This window comes from Centruroides vittatus, unplaced genomic scaffold (assembly GCF_030686945.1).
Source record: "Centruroides vittatus isolate TY-2023 unplaced genomic scaffold, ASM3068694v2 contig_2682, whole genome shotgun sequence".
NCBI classification, from domain to species: domain Eukaryota; kingdom Metazoa; phylum Arthropoda; class Arachnida; order Scorpiones; family Buthidae; genus Centruroides; species Centruroides vittatus.
Window position 1 is genome coordinate 325,495 of NW_027121707.1, and position 25,681 is coordinate 351,175.

General features: G+C 36.5%; 2 protein-coding genes across 2 annotated transcripts; one reads left to right on the forward strand and one right to left on the reverse strand.

The window, feature by feature from the left end:
- The first annotated feature begins 3,528 nt into the window (after positions 1–3,528).
- Positions 3,529–11,098, forward strand: LOC136971708 (cytochrome P450 4V2-like). The gene is made up of 11 exons (XM_067266185.1): positions 3,529–3,594; positions 6,577–6,692; positions 6,778–6,863; positions 6,944–7,134; positions 7,203–7,272; positions 8,472–8,598; positions 8,880–9,074; positions 9,423–9,596; positions 9,669–9,735; positions 10,043–10,222; positions 10,850–11,098. The coding sequence occupies exons 2-11, from the start codon at positions 6,627–6,629 to the stop codon at positions 11,017–11,019; spliced, it is 1,326 nt and encodes a 441-aa protein (XP_067122286.1). The 5' UTR covers positions 3,529–3,594; positions 6,577–6,626; the 3' UTR covers positions 11,020–11,098.
- A 2,104-nt stretch (positions 11,099–13,202) lies between these two features.
- LOC136971672 (cytochrome P450 4C1-like) lies at positions 13,203–19,186 on the reverse strand. Its single transcript, XM_067266142.1, has 11 exons — positions 18,969–19,186; positions 18,785–18,897; positions 18,636–18,721; positions 17,199–17,389; positions 16,543–16,612; positions 16,346–16,472; positions 16,113–16,280; positions 15,866–16,039; positions 15,655–15,721; positions 15,224–15,403; positions 13,203–14,011 (listed from the first exon to the last, which is right to left on the reverse strand). The coding sequence occupies exons 1-11, from the start codon at positions 19,183–19,185 to the stop codon at positions 13,824–13,826; spliced, it is 1,581 nt and encodes a 526-aa protein (XP_067122243.1). The 5' UTR covers position 19,186; the 3' UTR covers positions 13,203–13,823.
- Positions 19,187–25,681: the final 6,495 nt, after the last annotated feature.

The window sequence follows — 25,681 nt, forward strand, 5'->3', positions numbered from 1 at the left end:
GAATGGAAGAAGAGGAATTACGTATAAATTGTATGGTCACTAAAGTGGATTCATGCATTTATATTTGATACCCATCCGCGATAACAAAATCTTGTGGACACAGTGAACGAAATAAGAATGGTCATATACGTCATAAAGAATGCTTTATGTTATTACGAGACACTTATTTACCTTCCATTAACGAACAGACAGAATTAAGTACATTCACATCGATCTATTGTACCGCTTCTTATACAATATTAAATAGGATCTATCAGTCTAATCCGACATTGAACCACAGTTTGAAGCTTCTTGTATAATGTACGATGCCCCTTTTTATTTAAGCTTGTGACTCCTTTTGTATAGTATTCTGGCGCCGCTGAACAACGATTACCCCCAATTTGCAAGCGAGTTTTCGGCCACTGTATTTGAAATTCTTACAAATTTACAATTAGATGAATCTACAATAAAGGTTCTAGTGAAAGGTCGAATTAATAATTCCGAGATCATTGCACCGAAACCATTAATCATTAAATTATTGCCACTGAACCGCTTACTGTGATGAATTAGTAGGGGACAATTCAGAGGAGAATAAGGCCCACCCCAATTGGTAGAAATTCCTTCTCATTCACGCCCTAATTAGAGATTATGGCCTTCTAGAAGCTGTGGATTCTCTACACCTGTTTACTTTTAGAATAAATCGATGTTTTATTTGGAGATAAAATTGAATTTAGCTGCTCTAGAACTATATTTAAGATTTATTTATCGTTTTAGCAAGCCAAAATTGAATTTCCCCTCCCCTTTATTTAATATACAACCACACACAAACACTTCCTTATGAGGAACCACGAACGATATAGCATCTCTCTTCTTCGGTTTTCTTGGTTTAATAAATCTTCTGATCTAGGTAAAATGGTTCGGGCGGATAATTTATTTATTAATTATGATAGATCGAGGCCCTATACTCCATTGTAATCGATACCTCGACCAGATTATCGTCGGAAATCACGTGATTAATGCTGCTCTGTTACGAAATATATCCAATTATACTTCCGAGTTTACGTCTATCGATTATATACAACCGGAAACCACGTCATTCTCGTCACTTAATTACGTTTTATAAATCCCTTTTACGCCGAAACGAGCTTAAATATCCTCTATAATTTTGGTCGGATTATAAATTGATAACATTTGTACTTCCTTCGATGGGGAAAATGCTGGGAAATTCGACAGGAGAAGACATCGAACATCCGATTTAATCGCGGTTTTTTTTTTAAATCACAAGTTAATTTAAAATCTAAGACGGAAATTGTCTTCTGATCAACCGGATTTACGTCACCAATAAGAATTCAATAGTGAAGTGTCGCGTGAGTTTAGATTCACACACGCCTTTGAAGTTTACATTCCGCAACGGGGAATATAAAACTGTAAATTAATACTTTACTAATGGATTTATTTCGTACGTATCGTATTACGCACCAGTCGATCGTCTTCCGGTTTATTAAAATATCATAATTAATCTCAAAGGCTCATCAAGTTGAAAGCGGAGAAGACGATTTTATTCACCCAATTTTAAAGCTTAATAACTCCTGTTCCTTTTGTCGAAAATTTATGAAATTTCGTAGAGATATTTGCGTATTAGAATGAAATGGTTCTAGAAATTTTCGAGAAAATCGGACAGTTGGATCGGGAGATATGGCCCTCCTCCCGAACCAATCTGAAGACTTATAAAGGTAGCGGTAGCGAGTATTAAAGACGGAAACAAATAAAAAAATTGCCGGCAAAGAGTACAACAATGTTGCCAGCTCCTGTTAATATAACGAGTTGAACAACTGATATTGTTAACGTAGAAGTAATTGGCTATATATTTTTATTGTCACCAGTCAAATGATGCAACGAAAATGGGAATGAGGACACAGCATCAATTGTAGTAACATAAAACTGTTTAGAGGCCGATGCCATCCTTTTTTTGTGTGTGTGCGTGTCTGTACGTGTGTCTGAGCCAAACTTATTTTTTCTCTACTCGACTTTCTTACATTAAAACACGTTTATACGTCGCTCGTAGTAAACACACGCGTATTTCCAACTGGTAGATCGCGGTATCTCGGGGATCGTCAAGCGCATTCTATGTCTGCGAAGCGTGTTTCGTAATAGGAAAAGGTTGAGACCGCGACGGAATTACACAGAGACGTTGTTTATATTACTAGATCCGTGTGTTTAAGTATCGCTTATTGTTGTTTCGTAAGGCTTCTGCTATATTTAGAAGCGTGGTAGACGTCTCCCCGTTTCCATCGATCGTTTTAGCTCTAAAAATAAATAAAAATAAACGATTCGTATAAAAATTCTGACTAGAATTTATATCTATAATGTTTATTTGTAATTAACGAAGAAAAATTGATTTTTATTCTTTAAAATAGAGTCGCGGTTTCGATTTAAAGAAAGAGCGAAGCGCCGCGCCACGCGACGCGCCTAATTTACTGATATTTATCTCGATATTGTGAGTTTTATTAATTAACATCAGTAGTATACACGAATAATTCACTTTTATGTAGAAGATAGATTCGTAATTAAGACAAAAAAAAAAATTAAACAACCGGATCTAAGTTCGTCGCTTCGTTTCGATGCGATGCGAAGCGACGCGTAAAAATGACGACGTTACCGCTAGTGTTTAGAGATATTTACGTCATTCTAGCGTTAAAATACAATCAGTACTATATATTTTAAGGTATTTTAAGGCTGTGATATCATTTAATTGGCAAATAATAGAAGAACCGAAACAGAATTTAATTAACGATAGCATTTACGGCGCGGGGAAGTCGCGACGCGTTTTAAAGCGACGTCAGATTTTCCTGTGTTTCCTTTACAATTTCTTCTGTTTTTCATTGCTCTCCCCGATTTTATAGTTATATTACAGAGCGTTTTAGTATAGAACAAAGGTGGAAACCCAATTCTCGTAGTAAATGGGATAGGAATTTCATACAACTCCCTTCCAGGCGGAAGGGTGGAAGAGATTGGTGAAGTTTTTAAAAGGAAGGACGAACTATCTACAAAATAAAATTGAGAACACGCGCGCGCCTTTGAAAAATCTATAAATAATAGAGGAGGAACGTGTTTCTCTAGCCACGCAGTTTTTAAAACAGAATAAATATAGCCCGGTGTTACTTTTTACGACTTGTCATTAACGCAGAAAGATTGCCGAAGTTCCCTTCGAATCCTTAAAAAGGTTCACCTTTGTAAGAAAAATGACTTCCTCTTAATGGCCGTTCCGTTGCAATGGCACACAGAATTCTTTATGGATGAACAATGAGTTAAAACACGTCTTAAAAAATAGGAATTTATCAGGAAGACACCGAGCGTACCGCTGACTGACCATCACGGTGGCACAGATTCTTTGTTCATAAAGGGAAGAGAGATTTCTGTCCTCGATAGTCATGCACGTGGCTTGGCTCTGGACGTTCGGCTGTCTGGCCGTTTGGTTTCTTTTGGGGAGGATTTTCGGAAGAAGGCACCCTTCCGCTTCTTACAGAAAGCTTCCGGCACCCGAAGACAATCACTTCTTTCTTTACTTCAAGTGGTTAATTTCAGTCTGGCACTCTTCTACCAACTACAAAATTGGTGAGTCTTATTTCCACCTTTGTCCTTCCTTGTGAAAAAGTTAGAGAATTTCGAAGAATTTAGTGTCTTTTCCACCGCATTGTAACTCCACATAATAAAACTTTTTAAAGTTTTGTACGTGAATGCAGCCGAGTTGCGGGAAAACTCTCGATTATCCGGTGTCTACGGTACAATTTTGGGGATTAGGTTGGTTGTATACCACACGTGGGTGATCTTCAGAGAGGGGGAAGTCTTCAATGGAAACTGGTCTCTATGTAGGTGTTACAAACGTGGAAAACTCCACATGATTAGCCCGTTGGATAAGTGCGAATCCACCACCAACTACCGACATTTTTATTCACTCGTCCACTCGTGAGCAGCAATTTCGGATGTGTATCGTTAACGATCGACAAGAAATCGATCATTCGGTGTTGATTTATGTTCTATTTATCACTCTTCTTCGTTTAAAATAATACAGGGTGGGAAAGAAAGTCACTTAAAACCCCCTGCTACAGAATATAAAATGCACCCAAAGTTAATTCGCTGGTGTCAGAACACATTACACCAAGGGAGAAATAGATTGATGTGTGTCACACGCGCGGTCGCCATCTTGAGAGCGGCCATATTGAATGCAACTCCGAAATTGTAAACGGGAAGGGGTTCGCGTAACACGTCATTTAGGGTGGGAATTTCATTTCCGACTTTCTTTCCCATCCTGTACAGTACGTACTTTTATAAGTAACTTTAAATTCGAACTGGACGAGAGAAACATAAAAGATGGATCGATACGTTCTATTATTTTACAATAATATAATTATCGAGTAAAGAATCCGCCATTAAAGAAAAGTATCAAAAGTATCGGATTTTTTCATCAGAAAATTACATTTAAAAGCCATTCTTCTCGAAGGAATACGTTGACCTAAAACATTTCACGCGTCATAAAATTGACAGTTTTGAAGGTTTTACTTCGCTTTAAGTTCAATGTCTTTCCTTCTCTTCTCCCTCGAAACCAATTTAAACACAAGGAAAATAGTTTATCATCTTGTCTTACGAGTTCCATTTGTCTTTGCGGGAAATTCCTTTCGAATGCCCCCAAAATAATGTTAAACTAATGGGCATCGTTCGCATATAAAATGAAAGAAAGTTTTCGAATCTGGCAACGAGTTGCGTGACTTTCCCGGCGAAACACATTTAAAATCGCGTGTGGCGCCATCTGTTATGATAATTAATATTGTTAATCAGCGATATTTGTTACCGTCTTAATTTTGATCGTATTTTAAACAAAGTATTCCTTATTAAAGTGTTTTGTTTGTCGAACATCCTGTGTGTCTGTCGTCATCCGCTGCATCTGATAATGGCATTTTTCTTCGTAGAAAAATACAGAACGTCAGTTTTCTTAGCAGACATTCTCCTTTCCCTGACTCTTTATTTTCTTTTTCTTTTTAAATAGTTTTCCAGTCGAACGTATTCTATTCTTCCCCCTTTTCCTTCTATTTTTCAGTAGATGGTCTAACTGTGCGGTAAAGCTACAGATTTATATAAGAGAAATGGGAGCTTATTTCTCAATTTTCTACGTGGATCTCACACGAGGTTCATCGATCACCCTTCTTTATTACGCCATTCGATTTCCCTCCCGGCACTTTTTGCTTAGTTTTATATTCTGTCTTCTTTTAGACGTGATTTTAAATTGGACCCAATAAAAAGAAAATCTATTGTATTATCGAACTCAGAAAGGTATAAATTGTATCGATTAAATCAACGGAATTAGTCAAAATTGATCTTTGAAACAATAGAAAAACAATGATATTTAGCTGTTGACACAAGCCACTGTTAAAAACTAAATACCTGCTTTCTATATTTACTTGTTAGAAACATACCTTTATATTTCTTTAGGCAAATCGGGCAATTTTTCACGTCTTGACAGCTAAAATATCCGGTTGCGTAACTTTCCCGGCAAGAGATTAAAAATTGTATGTTGCGCCATCTGTTACGAGATTTTATTTTAAAATCTTTTTATACTATTAATTATTACAAAATGGCAAAAGGCATAATCTTTAGGGTAGAAATGAGTTTTAAAAAATATACAGTATTTTAAATGCTAATAACGAGTTCCGACCCCACTCGAGATACAACACTCGGCCTCCTCTAACTCCTAACTTCTTCGATATTTAACCACCAAAATTTAGTAGCACCAATGCCCCTAACACACATAACACTCGGCAAAATTTCAGAGATTTTCGGCAAAAGGAACGGGAATTATTAAGGTTAAAAGTGGGTGAAGAAAAGCGTGCCATCCCCACTCACACGCAAACATTCATACATGCAGGAAAATCCCCCCGAATTTTTCTGCATTTATCGACGTTTCGAGGTCCTCCGAGTCCAAAAATGTTAAAAAAAAACTTGGGAGAGTTCCGTTCCCTGTACACTGACAGTTCGGTAGTGGGTTCGCACCTCTCCAGGAAGGGAGTTTTCCAGGTTTTCTCCACGTCTGTAACACCTAAATAGGGACCAATTTCCCGTAGAAAGTCCTCACGTAAGGCATTCCCCTCGTATCGTATCCCTTTTAAAATTAACCAAATACTTAAACAATTTCATTTAAAGGGCCTTAAAAGAACTTTACCAGGCTTTAATTAAAGCTGTTAATGTGAAGGGCCGAACAGTTAGATAGCAACCAACCGGTGTAAGAGGTCCCTCAGAGCGAAATCTCGAATTTTTTAGAAGCTCTGACCTTCGTTACCTAGTCAAACCCATAAAGGGCTTGCTTTAAAAAAGAAAGACCCCCTTATGCGTGTACAAAGTTACACTGTACAGTACGTCGAGTCGTGTGAATAGCCTTGGGAGTACCACCTCGTTCCTCGAGACCATTCACTGAACGGGTTGATTCCACGCGAGACGTGGGCAATCTGCCGAATCTTGGGCGTTTTTATCACCTGTATCTATTTAAATTCTTCAAATAAATCCTTAATTTGTTTTATAATATATTTTTCTTTCGGAATTTGTCAGCCACCTTTCGTATAATAGAAGAATTAGTATCCCTGTTTAAGGATCACGGAATGATTCAATACAGATTTGGAAAACTGGCCAGTTACGTCATGCTCTTTCATCACAAAACCGTACAAGTGAGTAAATTTGGTACAGGACGACCCTTCCCTTCAATACATTTCTCAATTATTAATTTAATTCGCGGGCTTATTTTCCACACAGCCAATTCTAGAAAATGGCAACAACATCAATAAAGCCGGTTTCTACAATTTTTTCAAGCCATGGTTAGGGAGTGGACTTTTACTCAAGTAATTTATTTATCTCTAGGGAAAATACCGTAATTCTTTTGACATTATTGTTATTAACTTTACAAATTGGTATTTATCAGTTCGGGAGAAAAATGGAGAAAGAGAAGAAAGCTCCTGACTCCGGCTTTCCACTTTTGCATCTTGGAGAACTTTCTACCCATCATGGACGAGCAATCTCGCCTTCTGGTCCAACGCCTCGAGCAATGTCGAGAAGAAGAATGGATCGATATCGTGCCATACATCGCTCAATGTGCCCTGAACACCATTTGCGGTACGTTCAGCTTTTCTCGCCCCCTGTTTATACTTTAAATATTCCATTCAACGGATGGAATCTTTCAGAAACGGCAATGGGAATTCCAGCCAAAACTCATATTTCCAGAGGTTCCGGTTATTTTGAATCGATGAAGATGTAAGTTGTTGTTTTCGTATTGTACTTTCACTCGTTACAAAGCGATATAATAACAAAGAATTTTACATTTTTGGACTTAAACACCGAGAAATTGAAAGAAATTTCGGTTTTGTTCTGTATGTTAGCGTAAGGGGGCGCGATTACGTTCATCCGTTTTGCAGCGTTATAACTCCCGTGTTTATTGTCGAATTTCCTCGAATTTTGTAGGGTGGTACGTGTATTAGGGGCATTGGTACTATTAAATTTTGATGGTTAAAGGTGGGCGCGGTGGGGAGTTGAGTTAATAAAAGCCTATAAAATAGCAAATTTTCAAATCTCTAACAATGCATCCTGTATATTTAAAGAATACAATTTATTTATACTATTTCTTCAAGACTAATCGATCCGTATTATGTGTGTCTCTCTTGTATACTTTTAGAACTTACTAAATGTAATTTTAATCCGACAAACCAATTTGAAAATGTCGTTAAACAGGCGGCTTCTCGTATCAGCAGTTGATGTCGGGTGTTCTTTTTCGGTCGGTGTTATTCCCGACACGTCTGTTCGAGTAAACATTGTCTGCGCTGTATTTTCTAGTTAACTCGGTATACATTGCTGTTACGTTGCAGCGGGAGACATTTCTCACTATTTTTCTTTCACTCGACGGATTACTTTTCCAATTCGTTCTTCCCACTGATCTAATTTACAACTTTTATTGTTTGATAAACTTCGTAGCCTGTAGGATATCCTATTAATAATACTAACGTTGTTACATTAACTTAATTTATTATACACTACAATAAAAACAATAAGATGTGGAAGCACCCGTGCTTTGATTAGCAGTTTTATATTGTTAAATTAAACAGTAGAATATTACAATTTAATTTATTCGTTTACGATAACGTGGGCGATCTGCCAAGGGAGGACGGCCATATTTAGGTGTTACGAATGTGAAGAAAATCCGGTGGCGAGGTACGAACCCGCGACTAACTACTACCTTGTGTTCTGTGGTGTGAAAATTAGCGTAATTGTCCGACATTTCAGTCGTCTGTTCTAGTTCTCTTGTAATTCTTTAGCGTGTCGCGGTTGAACTGTGTGCTTTATAATGTGTAAAGTACGAATTTTTTTTTAATTTTTCGCGGTTTTATTACTTATATTTTAAACAAAATAAGTTCGAGAGAAGTGTATACAACTACTATAAATAGTAATTTATCGAACAGGGTGTGCGAGACTATACTACAACGAGTTTTTCACATCTGGACCTGGTGCGACTTCGTCTTCTACCTGACTCCTAAAGGTTTAGAATTTAAAAGAAATTTAAAAGTAATGAACGACTTTATAAAGCAGGTAATTTTATGAGATTAATGTTACCTATGGTTCCAAAATGGCGGCCCGTCTCCGATTCGAGGAAACAGAAGAAAGAAAACAGTAGGGACACACGTTCTAACCTAACCTATTCTAATAATTTGGTCGCTAATAATTATGGTAATCCCTGTCTTCTGATTGCTAGAATCGGAGACGAGCCGCCATTTTGTATACCTAGGGTAACATTAATCGTTTATGAATTAGCTCGTAAGTGGATGAAGGTGTTTTTTTCACGAAGATAATCGAAATTTTTCTTTTCTAAGGTCATAGAAGAACGTAAAACTACTTTAGAGAAGAACAGAGAGAAATCTGTCGAGGTGCGTGACGAAGATAACGATATTTTCTTCAGAAAGAAGAGCAGGAAACCTTTTCTAGATATTATACTCGACTGTTATTTTAACGATCCGGAATTCACGTTAGAAGACGTGAGGCAAGAAGTTCATGTTTTCATGTTTGGGGTAATTTGTTTCTCTTAAATTTATAACGAACATAAAAGTGAATAATAAAAACTCTGCAGGGATTCAGATAAACGTTAAACTTTCGTTATAGTTACAACAAACTTTCTCTTCATTCAAAGGCCTTGCACGCAGGGGTGTTTTTATGTTAAAACGTAAATTATCTTATATTAATCTTATAAAGGATTAATTCTGTTGGTTAGAATGATAAAATACACTTTAAATTTTATCTATTTCGTCCTCAATTGGATTAATTATAGAGGAAATGATGTTAAAACTCTCTCTTCTGTGCTCGCATCCTTGCAAAAATTCCGAATTTTGTTGAAGTAGAAATCAATTTTCTATGTTTAGGGGAACGAAACCACGACGTATTCCGGTTCCTGGACCCTTTATCTTTTGGGTAAACACCCCGAAATACAAAAGAAAGTACAGCAAGAGATGGATGAGATATTTGGAGACGACGTCACACGCCCCATCACCGGTGACGATCTGAGACGTATGAAGTACACCGAATGCGTCATTAAAGTAAGTTCTGTCGATAAGGAGACGAAAGAATAAACTTATTTGCTTCCTTCATCTTTATTTTTATAATTAAAGGAGAGTTTAAGATTATATCCTCCGGCACCCACCACAGGAAGGACTCTGAGTGAAGACGTGGAATGCGGTAAGATGCGCTTTTATCTTCGTAGAAATCGTCGAATTTCTCGCTATAATTAGTAATTCTTCTCCTCCTAATATTTAAATTTAATCAACGAAGTAAACTTCGAACGAAGCGCATTATTCTATAAGATATATCGATTCAGAAAATGCCGAATTTAGAGTTATTTACGTGCCGACTTCCGCTTCCGGCAGAGAGTTAATTCGATTGTCAGCGATTTCTGGAATTTTTAATTTACGAGTTTATCAGAAACCCATAAAGAATTCCGAATGAGGGAAAAAAAAGGGGGAAGTAATGCTTTCGTTTTCTGTAGATGGATATCGAATTCCTAAAGGGACGAACTGCGTGGTGCTTATCTACTTCCTGCATCGTAACCCGGAAGTGTTTCCCAATCCGGAAGTCTTCGATCCAGACAGGTTCCTACCCGAAAATTGTGCCGGAAGACATCCTTACGCCTTTATCCCCTTCTCTGCGGGTCCTAGAAATTGTATAGGTGAGTCGAGTGGTGCCGGAGGACGTGCTTTTGAGTTAGGAGGATCGATATCTTAACCTCCTCGAAAAGTAAATTTTTCTTATATTTAACTAACTCGAGACAATTGTAAATATTTAAAATTCATCCCACCATCTTAATTTTCTCTTTATTGAATTTTTCTTACTTATTTGCTGTGTAATTATTGATTACAGCAGTATCAAAGTGGCGAGAGTTTCCATTGTAATCGGACACCGGATGGGATTATTCGCGTAGAGAGATAAATCTTTCAATATGGCTAACAAAGAAATTAATTCGGAATATTTAAAACAATTATAAGGTGACAGCTCCAAATTTATCGCTGTATTTATGATACAATATTTACGACCGCGTGATTATGGCACTATATGCCACTACCATGGCACCAGAGTGCCATTTTTTTCATATCTATCGTGGGTTCGGTCGGAGGTATTGTTGAGGGAAACAACTACAATTCCGAATATGCTAAGTCTATGAGGAATTCGGTTTACCACGGCTCGCTTGGAGACTTTTTTCGGCTGTAAGAACGGAAATATAGTTTAATTTCTTGATAATTTCGGTTGAAGATTCTTAAAAGTCAAACGAATATTTACAGATTTTTATTCGTTTCAGGACAGAAATTCGCCATTATGGAAGAGAAGACAGTTTTGGCTAATGTCATGAGAAATTTCCATGTCGAATCTTTAGACGAGACGGTGCAACCCGTTTTGAGTGTCATTCTTAGACCTTATGGTCCCATTAGGATCCGAGTCAAACCACGGAAAATGACAGAAGAACACTAATGTTCTACATAGAGGAATTCTGTAACGAAAATCTGAATTAATAATGAAAGAATTACACGCATATTACCCTTTATAAACACTTCAATATCAGTTCTTTTCCTTCAAATTCTTCAGATTATCGCTTAAGGTGGCTACACGCGTAATGATATACCTGAACACTCGGTGTTTTTTTCATCCCCACGTTCAAATATACCGATTTTATTGTGGGTTCTCTTATATCTTTAATTTTCTATATCCTGCATAAATAATCACCCAGATTTTTCTGTATTACAACAAGCTCAGTCAGTTATTTGTCGTTCGAAAATTGATTCTACAGGATATCGATCTCAGTGTAATTCTTCCAGCTCATTGAACCTATACAGAATCAATAATGTAGTTTCTACAACAAATCAATCTGTCGTCCTGATTAAAAAGACTCGTAGTAGAAACACTACAAATCCCATTGCCATACTCCAATATAACACGTAATTAATTCAGAGTGAGAAGGGTCTTAAAAGAAGAACTTTTTAAGCAAACCCATTATGGATTCAGTCATACCCACAGTTAAAGACATCAACCCGAAAACTTCCTCGGGTTTTCTACTCGTACGCATTCGAATCCGGATCCCCAGAACGGTAGGCTGTTACTCTAACCACTCGGCCATTCGGCTGTCTACAAGAGGATTTCTACTATTTTATTTCGAATTTCCGGTTTCCTTTGTTGATTTATTAATATTGTTGGTTAATGTTACCTATGGTTCCAAAATGGCGGCTCGTCTCTGATTCAAGGAAACAGAAGAAAGAAAACAGTGCGGACACACGTTCTAACCTAAGCTATTCTAATAATTTGGTTGGTAATAATCATGATAATTTATTAGAATAGGTTAGGACGTGTGTCCCCACTGTTTCCTTTCTTCTGTTTGCTGGAATCAGAGACGAGCCGCCATTTTGGAACCAAAGGTAACATTAACCGTATTGTTTGATATTTGATATTATTGCTTCTTCTAAAAGTCATATTCAATGGCGAGAATTGTATAATTATTTCGAATTTCTTACTTATCTCATTCGTCGTTACAGAAATCGAATCCGGACTCTTCATCTATTCAATACTTAAGGATGCAAAAAAAGCGATAATAAGTTATCGTAATTAATCAAATTGTATATACTTTTAAACTAATTACAGAATAAGTTACGAAATTTTCATCTGGCGCGTAACAAAACACGGAATGTTACGTGATATTCTTAATTGTATATCGATTGCCAGTTATAGAACGAGTTCTGTACAGCTTTATATTAATTTTTAATTAAAAAAAAATTAAATTTTAACGTTGTATTTCTCTACACAAGATATAAGAGTTAGTATTTAATTTTTATATACTTTCTTACTATGCTATAAACAAGGGGGTGGTCAAACTTTGCCACGATAAGAGCCATCAGAAATACGAGAAAGCAGCATCCTGCATTAGAACTATATTTTATATATAACCTAGAAACTATGGGTGTGTGGTGTGTGTATATATGTATATATTGGAGGTAAGAGTCCGATATACGGAACTCGCAATATAGGATGTAGAGGGGGTTCACGAGCCGCAGTTTGGATGCAGACAATTGCATCGTTAATGAACAAATTAATTGAATATCGAAAAGATAATGAATTTGTGGAAACCACAAGGTATTCAACTCTTCGCATAATTAGACAGCGAGATAATAAATCAACACTTATCACACAGTGATGTTTCTATTCCTACTGCACATTTCGTTAGCTTCGCTGCCCAACTTCGACTACAATCCCTATTATGGGCTATTTTAAATCATAGGGGCTGAACGTAATAAGATTGTTTAGTATAGTATACCTAGCTGTCACTCTCTAGATCTGGCCATTGTATTGCATGTCTAGCCAAGCTATTGCTGGCTATACATGCAATACCGTGTCCATGTCCTCAGTATAATACATTAAAAGTATTTTATTTCCTCTTATTAATTTTAAAAATACTAACTTTTGTGTGGCGTCATTTGTTATGAAATGTTATTAAAAATAACTTTTATATTATTACTTATTATAAAATAAGCAAAATGGCTTAATTTTGAAGGTAGAGACGAGCTTTATAAAAAAATTGTAGAGGCTAACAACGAGAAAATTTTCATCTAGTCTAATCCCACTGGAGACGTGACACAACACCCCTTCTATATCGCAACTCCCTTGAATTCAGTACACCGAACTTTAATAGTATCGATGCACCTTATTTACAATACAAATTTCATTACTTAATTTTCTCCCAATCCTGAAATATTAAATGAACTAGATGCCAACACAAACATAAGCTACACGTATATAAACATATCCAGGGAATTCCCCTCCTTTCTCGACGTTCTTCATAACACCCGGAAGTTCCTGTGTTTTATAATAACACCCGGAAAGTAAAGAACTGATTGAAAAAAGGATGACGACGTATTGAACGGATCAAGTATCTCTTTCAAGGATCTACACAGTTCCCTTAACCGCTCACAAACATTTTTCAATCTAGAATTAGGGTTGCCAGATATTTGAAGGATAAAATCCAGGACGATATGAGTTCTTTCCGAAAGATATTTAAACTCTTCAATTCTAGAACACGAGTAATTTCACTCCGGCAGTGACAGAAATACATTTAAACCGCGAATAAAGAAGATACGAGATTTTGGGAACAGTTTTTAAAATAAATTCATCCTGTGGCAACACTGTCTAGAATACATTACAAAAGTATTACGTTAATTGGGGAAACACAATAGAAACGTTTAATTTTAATTGTATTAAAGGACTTCTCGTGTTTTTATCGTTAATAAAGTTCAATTTCTGTCCTGTCGGTCGCTAAACACGCCGCCACGTCTGGTCGTCAGTTTAATTCTGATCTTTCTCTCGGGATGGCTGACGACTTCGATGGAAACCGGAACCGATTCGTCCAATGAACGTAAATTAAAGCACCTAACGATGTTGGAAAGGACAATTTTCATTTCCATCATGGCGAATTTCTGTCCTGAAAGAAAAATAAATGCAGCCATTAATTTTAAATACCCGATTTTTCCAAATTTATTCGTGTTTTTACATTCGAAATTTCGACAGAAAACACCAAGGGAGAGGAGGGAAAAAAAGAAATATGTACTAACGTCGGCACATTAAACACGATATCTCTTTAATGAGAAACATTATCTCGCTTTGAAAGTAATTTATCGCCAAAAATATTTTTACGGTCTCTCGTCATCTAACTACAAAGGTTAGCATCGGTGTAGTTCATAAAAAGCATTTGAAATACATATAATTTCAAATATATCTCGAGAGTTTTTATTTAGAATTGATAACGTCTTCAAAAGAATCTTAAGAAGAAGACGTTGATTAAATTGAAACGGCTTCTTTGAATTTTCTAAATAATATTAATTAATGCACTTATGTACTTAATTAATCGCTAACAACCCCGTGACAGGCGAGAGGTATTTATTTAAATATAAACAAACTGTATCTATGTACCGTATTTAAACGAAATACGATGGATAAGACGTGTACACGTACTAATTTTCAATTAATTTACCGGTTTTTATATAATAGAGAGAAAGTATAACCATAGATTTTTACACTGTTTCAGTGGGGAACCTTAAAGTGTCGAGAAATACAGTTGGGGAATTTATTCCCCTGTGTGTGTGTGTGTGTGGATACGTGTGTTTTGGGGGCACGATTTCTTTTTCACTTACTTTGAAGATTAATAAATCCTGTGCCCTTTGCCAAAAATTTCCGAAATTTTGCAGGGAGGTTCGTGCATTAGTGGCACGGATGCTATTAAATTTTAGTGGTTAAAGGTCAAGGGGTTGAAGAGATAGAGGTGTCATATATATATGTCATATTTCGAGAAGTATCGGATTTAATGAAGATATTACTCCTTATTAGCATTTACAACTTTTTATAAGACTTACCTCTAGCTTAAAAATTAACCATTTAGACATTTTATAATAGTTAATAATAGAAAAAGTTTTGAAATAAAATATCACAACAGATGGCGCCACAGCGCAATTTTTATTGTTTTGCCGGAAAAGTTAAGCAACTCGCTACCGGATATATATATATATATATATATATATATTTTTAATATTATTTAAATACATTTCCAAATGAAAATTATTCGCGAACGAACGAAGACAATTCGATAAATATTCTTATAATATTTTTAGAAAATTCAAATGACAATAGCAATGCTTACCTATGCAATTTCTAGGTCCTGCAGAAAATGGAATGTAAGAATAGGGAATGATTTTCGAAATGTTTTCTGGAAGAAATCGATCTGGATCGAAAACTTTCGGATTCGGAAAAAATTTCGGGTTTTTGTGCATGAAGTATATCGGAATTATGCACATGGATCCTCTGGGTATTTTATAATTATCTAAAAATAAAATAAAATATAAATAAATTTAAAAAAAAAATGAGAATAATCCAGCAGGAAAGCATCACTACACTTTAACAGTAGAAAACTTGGTTTTGTCAATAATTAACGTAAAGAAGAATGAAGTTTCTATGTGCAGATTCGAGAAATGCAAGAGAAAAAAAGAAAACAGAAACCAAGCCAAACAAGGCAACATTCCTACGGGAGCACCCGTAATATTGGCTAAAAGGAATTAAGATACGGATGCTCACCTACAACAGTGTCTTTCGTGAGGTTTCTGGTCAGTAAAGGAACCGTTGGATACAATCGAAGAGTTTCCTGAAATAAAAAGAAATTATATTATCTAACGAATACAGTAGACCCCCCTATAACACGGTAGATACGTTCCGTGTTATACGAACCCGTTTTATAGGGGGTCTACTGTATTCATTCCTTTATGGAAGAGTTGGGAACGTATCTCACTTTAATCACAGCCTCTAAATATTTCATCCTTTGCATATCTTCTTTAGTGATGTGTCGAGACCGATCATTCCCAATTACGTCCTCCACTTCCTTTCGAACTCTGTCTTGAACGTTCAAATGCTTACCCAGCAAGTATAATGTCCACGATATAGTAACCGATGTAGTGTCGTGCCCCTTTAGCAGCAATTCTTTTATTCATTTATTGCCAATTATTCGGGACAGAATATAAAATTGCGAGTCTACGTACCCCGAATAAAAATAATTGAACTTCTTTACACGCATCCTCTATGGTAAAATTGGAATCTCTCTTCAAGTAATCTAAAAGAAGATCCAAAAATGCTAATTTCTTCACTCTTTTCTCTTCTATATTTTCTGTATTGTCCTCTCTACTTTGTTTTAACTTGTTTTCGATGATCTAAAAATATTTAAAGTCTTATTTACAGTAAATTCGATTTGATATTTACAAAAATTGATACGAACCCTGTCGGTTATGTCTTTCAAAATCTTTATGTTTTTCGATAATTCTCTTCTGTTCTGAGTAAAATGGAATATGTACCTCGGCCATAAATATGGCTGCCAAGCTCGCATTTGAATAATATTACAAATTCTAGATGAATTTTTCCATATTTTAATCCTTTGAAGATGTATGATTCTATAAAAGACGTGTTAAAACTTACCTCGATAATGATTTTTGGTACTGAGAATAATCGTAATCGTAAGCATTTCCTTCGACACCCATTGCAGTTTCTTAAGTTTAAAATAAAAATAAATCATTTTAAAATGATTAATAAATATTTTAATAAACATTTACGAGAAAATCATTTTTGCATAATAAGAATAGTAAAATTGTCCCTTATTATTTGTAAAATTTACGTTTAGTTGTAAGTAATTATCATGGGCGTAGCCAGGAAGGGGCATGGGTGGGCACCCCCCCCAGTTAACCTGGTGCCCCTCCCCAGAAAATTACAGCCTCTACTAGGCCCTCCCCATAACAAAACCCTGGCTACGCCAATGGTAATTATGTGTAAAATGTACACAGAAAATCTCAAATAAGGAAATAAACGAGTTAAGAAAAAAAAAATATTTCTAGAAACATAAGTGGTTCTCTGCAATATATGAAAGATGTTTATTAAAACAGAAATTGACTATGATTGGTTGGAAGCAGAAAAATAAACCAATAATCGTTTACTTTGACTTTTTGAATTGTTGTAGCAATCCTTTGTCTGGCGTATTTATTTAACAGAGGATAGATAACGCCCAGAGAAATATTTTTTCAGCATCATTGTACTGTACTTACTTATGATTTGTTTTTGATCATCATTAAAATATTTACCGCATATAATATCCATAACGGAACGAGTAACGAAGGGTACAACATCCACCCATTCTTCTTTTTGGTAATTCTTCAATGTCTTTATTAACATTTCGGAATGTTTTTCCATAATTGGAAGAAAATTTTCCAAGATTTGAAAATGAAATGTGGGTGTTAATAATTTCCTTCGTTGCTTCCATTCTTCTCCGTCCCTTAAATAAAAACAAATCCATTAAACTCTATGCTATAATAATTAATTTAACGACTTAATTACTTGTCTACCGATTGTTGTTAAGTGAGCCGTCGTAAATCAAATACCGAAATCTAACAGGTTCAGTGTCATTAACTGATCTTAAGGCATATTGGGACTAAGAAGGTCCGAGGAGTTGGTGGTATTTTAAATGGATATTTTAAGGTTCTTCTTACAGATGTGATAACATTTTATAACAAATATATGGCCCGATAGAATTCTAACGTCTTCAAAGACACCTAAAATTTGAAATCGTATTGTCTTAAAACCGATATGTTATATTAAAAAATATACAAATCTGTATTGTCACATTTTTTAATATAGTAGACTGATGACTGTAGACTGATGTTATGGTGCAAAAAATCTGCCTAGGATGCCAAATACTCATGGGTTGACCCGTAATGCGATGACAATTATATAAATTCCTCTAGCGAATACAGGGAATTCCCCCAAAAATCCTCCGTAGAAAAATGTTTGAAGTCTACACCGAACCCCTCATTCAAATTTACCTGGGCCTCCATAAGGTATTGCCATTGATTACATATATAACACGAGAAAGTATTTGAATAGTGTATGTATATGTATGTGTTCTATTTTGTTCAACACCTCAGGATTAAGTAATTATTGCCAGTTGCTTACAATCTGTAATGCAACAGGGAACTGTGTTAGCCTTTTTGGCTAAGATCGAGACTGCTTCTTGGTCCCCACCCATCTGTTGTGGGGCATAACAGGGGCAATCCCTCAGTCGCGGCCAAAGGGTCGGCGAACAGCTATCATTTTCGCCAATTTTCGGAACTGTGGGCATCCCCTTAGGTGGGGGCTCTCATCTTGGCGCTTAGCGGGATCTTTACCGATCCCATCAAACTTTAAAAAAAAGGATTAAGTAAAGATTAAGGAACAAAATTCGGCATGGTAACTTGCGTATAAAAGACATCGATGCTGTTAAATTTCGGTGGTTAAGTTCTGCACTGCACCAGTGCACCCTGAGCCACACCGGCAATTTAGGGTCCCCAGATTAGACTAACTTTAAATTTCGATGTTTTTATGTCATATCTCGAGTGGGGTCGGATTTAATAACGAATTTATAACTTATTTCTTGTGTCTTCTGTGAACAAATTGTCAATTCATTACTAAAAATTTTAAACGAAACAATCTACTTCTTCAATTGTTCTTGGTGTATTTTAATTTCCATATTTAAGTTAACTTACCTCAACAGTAGCGATGAACTCAGCCACTCTTCCATAAAACTGTAAATCACCGATCTGCAGTTATTTTCCGTATTTCCCAACAGAACCTAAAGATATAGTTTATTAAAAAAATGGAACCACTCCACGAAATTATTACGAATTCGTCTTACCTTGACGAGATCCGGACGATAGAGGAAAACAACTCTCGAGAAAGGCATATCGAGGAGACAGATGCCACTCTTCCGATGGATTTTTAAGAGTAAATTCAGGTAATTTAGCACACCTAAATGATTAATAAACAGTATAAATGACCCTACTCTGGTATAAACACGAAGATTTTATGAAAATTCTTACTCTCGGTAGAAAGTTGTCCGGTAACAATCAGGGAATAAAGCAATTTTAAATAGTATAAGAAGTGATTTTCTCCCCTTCCCGGTATCTTATCGTACGTTGAATTTTTTCCATAGAATGTATTTATAAAGATAATCACAATTGAAACTAGTAAAATTAAAGAGATCACAACAAAAAATGGCGTAGAAGTCCACGAAATCTGTCCTTCTGGGATGGACATGTCTTATACTTTTGAATGGAAAACTCTCTTTAATTTTAAGTTTATAAAGGAAATAAACTTTTAGTATTATTGTTTTATTACTTATAACATTGCGAAATATAAATAAAACTGTGTCGATCTTATACAATGCGGCGGAGAGGTGTGACATCCTTACACGGGAACTTGCGTCACGATTTAAAGTTTTTAATACTATAATTCTATGAAAAATAAACGAAATTAAATTCTTTTCTTACTGATTTCATTTTCTTAGTACCTAAGTGAAATCTAAGGAATACATATGGGCATGGGCGTAGCCAGGAAGGGGCATGGGTGAGCACGGCCCCCACGCAGTTAACCTGGTGCCCCTCCCCAGAAAATTACAGCCTCTACTAGGCCCCCCATAACAAAACCCTGGCTACGCCAATGCTTATGGGGGTAATTTGGGTGTTGGATCCCCACCAGAGTCTTTAGGAATAACACTTAAACTCAAAAAATGCATAGATGAACTGTACTTTATGACACACTTAATTTTCTTTTATATATCAGCCTAGCAGGTCACCCAAGTGCGGTTCCTAATCCTCTGATTATGGGCACTAACAGGGACTTCAATCTTATCATGGATTAGGCCAGGCCCACTGTGAGACTGCCAGATAGTGAGAGATACGGGACACGACTTATTCAAACCACTCTTGAAAGTTCGACCCTTCCGGATTTGGCACTAGGTCCCCAAGGGAGGTAGGCCCAAGAGAGATAAGTTATCCACCTCTCGTGGGGACCCAGAACTCCTGTACCTTTTACCGAAAATTTCCGAAATTATGTAGGGTGGTTTGCGTATTAGGGGCATTGATGCTATTAAATTTTGGTGGTTAAAAGTCAAAGGGACGGAGAAATAAAGGTGTCCTGTGTCATATCTCGAGAAGGGTCGAATTTAATGAAGATTTTACTAGTTATTGGACTGCAATTTGAAAAATTGTAGACCAATAAATTCCCGTAACGTGGGCCCCGTTTGCCCCCTCTGAGGGCTCCCTCGGGCCTAAATATACCACAATCAGCTCTTTTTAAATCCGAAGTTGTTTTATAAAATAAATTAGACTTGTGGTATTTTCTACGCCATGTTGTCACGTTGCAATGATCGCCATGTTTACAAACATAAAAGGTATTTTCACAGAGGAAAAAAAAAAATTATTTCGAAATTTTAATATTTTATTCTATTGTTCATTTATTGTCGAGGAAATATATCAGAAAAAACTCCCAGGTGGTATATTGGTATATTTATTTATTGTCTAGGAAATGTCTTTCACAGACAAGAAGAAAATGTATTTTAAGTGTCTTAATTGTTATAATTGTAAGAGCTTGTCAGTGTATCAAATTAGACGTGAAAAATTTCTCATAATATCTAATTAATTAATATTTAATTAAGGGCAATTTAATCTGAATGTAATTAAATGCTTCTTTAATCAAAAATATAATATTCGTAAGTTTTACGTACGTTCTCTCCCTTTCAGTCCATGGCTTGCTTGTTATTCTCCTAACATTTTCCTTTTTTATAGCCATTGGCGCGTTATAACTTCATGTGGTCCAGGAGAATTTGAATTAGGATGCCCTAGGTACTGTACAATGTTGCCTTCACACATCTTTTTTCTTTTTTCAGGGAATTTTTGGGGAGAACTATTTTCATATAAAATACTGGTTTGGGTCCTCTTGCTGGTTAGAACCCAGACAGTTACCCTTTTTGCCCATAGTCTAACGCGCTACTATCTATAGCCAGCTGTTGGATCGTATCAGAGGATCGTAGTTCAAAATCCTAATATGGGGACTTCTCCTACCCACAAAAAACCTTAACTGAAGGGAAGAATTCAGTGTATTTGGACATTCTGGTCCCTTTTGGCCGAAGTGTGGTGCACCAAATGACTGTCTTACAAGTTATTCAACAGCATAAAGCGCTTCAATTTCCATTTTGTCTGTTTCTCGTTTCGAGTTTTCCGGTTTTTCACGCTCTTCTAATGATTTATTGTTCCCTATTCCAATTGTTTTCCAGGAGTTTCGCTGACCTACGAGCGTGAAGGGTCCACAATACTCTTCTCTCGAGGGCCGTATGGCCGAGCGGTTAAGGTATCAGTCTTCCGCTTTGGGGACCCAGAAACGAATCCGGACGGGTCAAAAACCTCAGAAATTTTCCAGAGAGGGTCCTTCCGATTGAATTGTTTGTATACGACACTTGAGAGATCTGCCAAAGAAATGATGTCACATGGAAGGACTTTTACATGAAACTGGCCCCTATTTAGGTGTTTCTAACGTGAAAAAAAAACCCGAAAAATTCAACATGGTTAGGCACGAACCCACGATCAGTGTTCTATGATATTATCCACTCAGTCATTGGTGGACTATTAAATAATATTTTGAAATATTTAATATTTGATCAGAAACAATTATATTTCGATTAGTTATAATTTTTCTCCACAGAGGGCAGCACGACACTGGCCTCCTGTGTCGATCCGCCATGATAAAAAACGATTTTTTTTTTATGAATAAATAGTTTTAGTGTTTCTTCCCACGTTGAATTAAACCAAATATATTTCCACTTTCGGGACTTTTATAGTGTGTAGATCTACACAAATAAACAGATTTAGACTTTAAAAATGAAACTTAAATCTTTAATTTATAAATAAAAATTATTCTTCTTCGAGATCAAATTTAAAAAAGTTGTATTTAAAATTAAACTTGCCAGTTTTTTTTGGTTTTTCGTGAAAATCGTTTCCGCGTGACGTCATACGTTTCTAATCGATCCCGTATTGTAATTACGTCACGTTTCGTCAACCCGTCTCTTAGCCTTTTAAATAGTAGACTAGGGCTGGAATCGTGTAAACACCTGATGAAACAATACTTTGGTGTCCTTTAAACTATAGAACTGTTTAGATAATACCCTCCTTTTGGCGCAACATTGTAACGAAACACTATTAAGATGGGTCTAATATAGGGAGCCCCTCTTGCTAGGCGACATCGTTACAATGGAAAGGGGCCATTCGCTAGGGTTTCGCCATTTTGCTAGTGTTTTGTAATTAACTCGAAAATAGAGCAATTAGGCCCGCGTAGTGGGCCTAATTGCTCTATTTTCGGGTTAATTACGCAAATACTTCAGTAGTAATTCCTTCTTACAACACATTGATTTTCGTGCCCAATAACTCCACTTTTGCACGCACCAACTTCTGGGATTAGTTCGTTTACTTTTCTGCCCATTATATATAACAGAGAGGCAATGGGTCAAAAAAATAAACCCCTCTCCCCTCCTTGATTTTTACATTTTTGGACTCGAGGACCTTCAAACGTCGAGAAGTTCAAAAAAATTCTGGGGGGGGGTTCTATACGTATGGATGTTTGTGTTTGTTTAGTTGGAAAGGGCACGATTATGTTCACCCGCTTTAAAACTTCAATAACTCCTGTTCTTTTTGCCGAAAATTTCTGAAATTTTGTAGGGTGGTTTGCGTGTCAGGGGCATTGATGCCATTAAATTTTGGCGGTTAAAGGTCGAAATGGTGGGAAGATAATGGGGTCATATAACCAGAACTACAAGAATACACAAGAGGGAAAGTATGGCGTTCTGGTTCTCTTCATCGATAACTTTTATATGGAATTTGAGATCGAACGTGTGAACTATATATCGATCAACCAATTATTCTTTTATAAGAATGTTGATTTGGGGGGTTTCTTTTTAATTCTTCCTTCTCTTGTTAATTGGAAGAAATTAAGAGAATATCGAATGATTTGTGTGTCTCCTCCTCTCGGAATGTGTCGACGTACTTGTCGAAGTTTCGAAGAATTTAAATATAATTAAATGGCCATTATTAACGATATGTCGTACAGAAGCGAATGTTTGGTCGAGATTCGGAACCATTTCCATGGAAACTAATGCATAAATGCGACCAAGCGTCCACCGGTGGCGGAACCTACGCACCGTTACGCGTCGTTGGTGTTACCACGTCTTTTTGAAGGTCGAACCATCGATTCTGTTAAAAATATCCCCCCCTTTTTGCATCATTTATGGCCCGAATTTATAACCGTAGTCCTCCCGAAACCTTATTTTGTCACCTAGAAGTTACGTCATCAACTATGCCCAAGAATTTCTATAATACATCTCTCGTGTGCACATTTCTGTTAATTTACGTCGGCTCGTTGTGTTTTATATATATAAAACACGCTTAAAATAGCTTCAAAATTAACTTATTCGTGACGAATCTCATTTCGGTAAAGATCCCGACTTTATCCTAGACGGGGTCCTCTACTGACGCTTCAATCCTTGGAATTCTTTCTTCTACACGTTTGTTAGACCACCCTTGTAATCTTTATAAAGGGAGATCTTAACAAAAAGGAAGATTTCTCCTTTATCTTAAGATTAAAAGGTAATGAGGATTGACCAATCTGTGGTAAAGAGGCCAATTTTATAAATAATGCTAATAACGAGTAAAATCGTCCATACGAGATACCACACACGATCCTCCCTCTATCTCCCTATCCCTTCGACCTTTAACCACCAAAATTTAATAGCATCAATGACCCTAAAACACAAATCTCCCCGCTAAATTTCAGTAATTTTCGACAAAAGGAACGGAGGTTATTGAGCTTCAAAGTGGGTGAAAATCGTGCCCCCCACACACACTAACATCCATACACACAGAAACCCAATGGATGCCGCACGAGGTAAATTCGAGGCTGGACCAGGGCAAAATTCCCTGTAATTTCTCGGAGAATGTTGCGAATTTACCATAGAATTACATTTAAAAATAATAGAACTGATTACTTTGGTATCAAGGGGGGTGGTGCTGCAGCACATCCCCCGATACTTCCCTGTAATTTCAGATGTATTTACAGAACTATTACGACTATTGTGGGGTAAAATTCTGTAATTATTTACTGGAGTTTTAGGGGAATTAGATTAGAAACACCCGTTAAAGTAAGACAAAGGAAAGGGATTTCTTTCGTCTTGTCTACGTGAAGACTAGGGGGACGGAATTAATAAGCCGACGTAAAAGCTCGTACATATTCCAAATAACAGGATTACGTACGAGCTTTAGAGGGAGGAAACAATTTTACAAGATATTTTTTCTTATTCTCGGAGGTAAAAAATTAGTTAAAACACCAACTTTTGTGTTAATTTAAAGTATTTCCTGTCTAATTTCCACAATACAGCAACGATTCGGAGATCCTCCTCCCTCGTAGAGGTCAAAGTATCCAGTGACATTCGACAGAGTTGTAACTGTTCTCGTTCGCCATCCCCATACTTAGTAGGATGTATCGACGTGTTGTTGCCACAATCTTGGCCCCTTTCCAGGATTTACCAAGTTTATATTCACCGTTACCTACTCAAATTTTAATTAGATCACCTTATTTTTAGCGGGGGGGGAAGGCGAGAGGTAAAAAATAGAGCTCGAGAAGGGCCATTTTTTAAGATCCGTTTCCATGAAGATGTGGGTGATTAGAAAGGATACACGAGAACTTTCTAGTTTGTTTCTACCGATATTTCTTTTCTCGGCAGTTGTTTAACGTGTGAATCCATCGAAATTAAAATAATGTCACTGTAACACTGTTAGGAAATCATAAATTCCGACCTCTTCTATATGGATAGGAGCGAAACAATTAAACGCTTAAATTGGAATTTTAAACAATAGGGTGGAGTTTTGTTACGTTTTCGGCAGGATATTTTAAATGTTTCTAATGTTCTTTTCGACACAACACAATAAAACACGCCAACGAATACTCACAATACACAGAAAAAGCACACGACAAACACTACACAATACCTTTTATAATTTCTGAACGAGATTACGGTTAGACCCCCGCTTTACAACTGCCATATTTAACCCCTACTTTTACGACTGTTATAAAATTTTCTATTACGATGGCACGAAAAGTCTCCACTAAGTGTCCATTATTATGAGTTTCCTCTATTTCGTATTGTATAATTAAAACAATAGAGTTACGACTACTGTCGTAAAGCGAGTAGATGTGTTGTCTATAAGTACTAGGAGCTGTACGTAACTGAAAGTTGGCGTAACTTGTAAAAAATTGCACGGAATTATGGTATTAAATAATTCAATTGTTAGTCGACACTTCCTTTTACGAATCGACGGACTCATAAAGCTAATAAGAACTGTTAAAGGATAATACGTCTCTCGTCTCCAATAGGAGATTAACGTATACACTTTTAAGAGAAGACCCTTAAAACTGCCCATAAATGACGTCCACGTTGGAGGTGACACGGAGAAGGGGTGTACTCATTACCTAAACAATAACGAATTCCTGTATTATCGAACGTATACTAACACCAGGGTGCTTGCAACGAGGTAACAGAAGTAAAATTGTTGGCGTTATCCGGATTTTCAACGAGAAAAGTGCCACATTTCTCTAGTTTTTTCACTCGAATAAACTATTGATTAGGAGAAAAGATCACACATGTCGATGCTGTGACCTTTTCTCCCAAAGCTGCTAAGGGTTTAAGGTCAAATAGTCTCGTTCGAGGCGA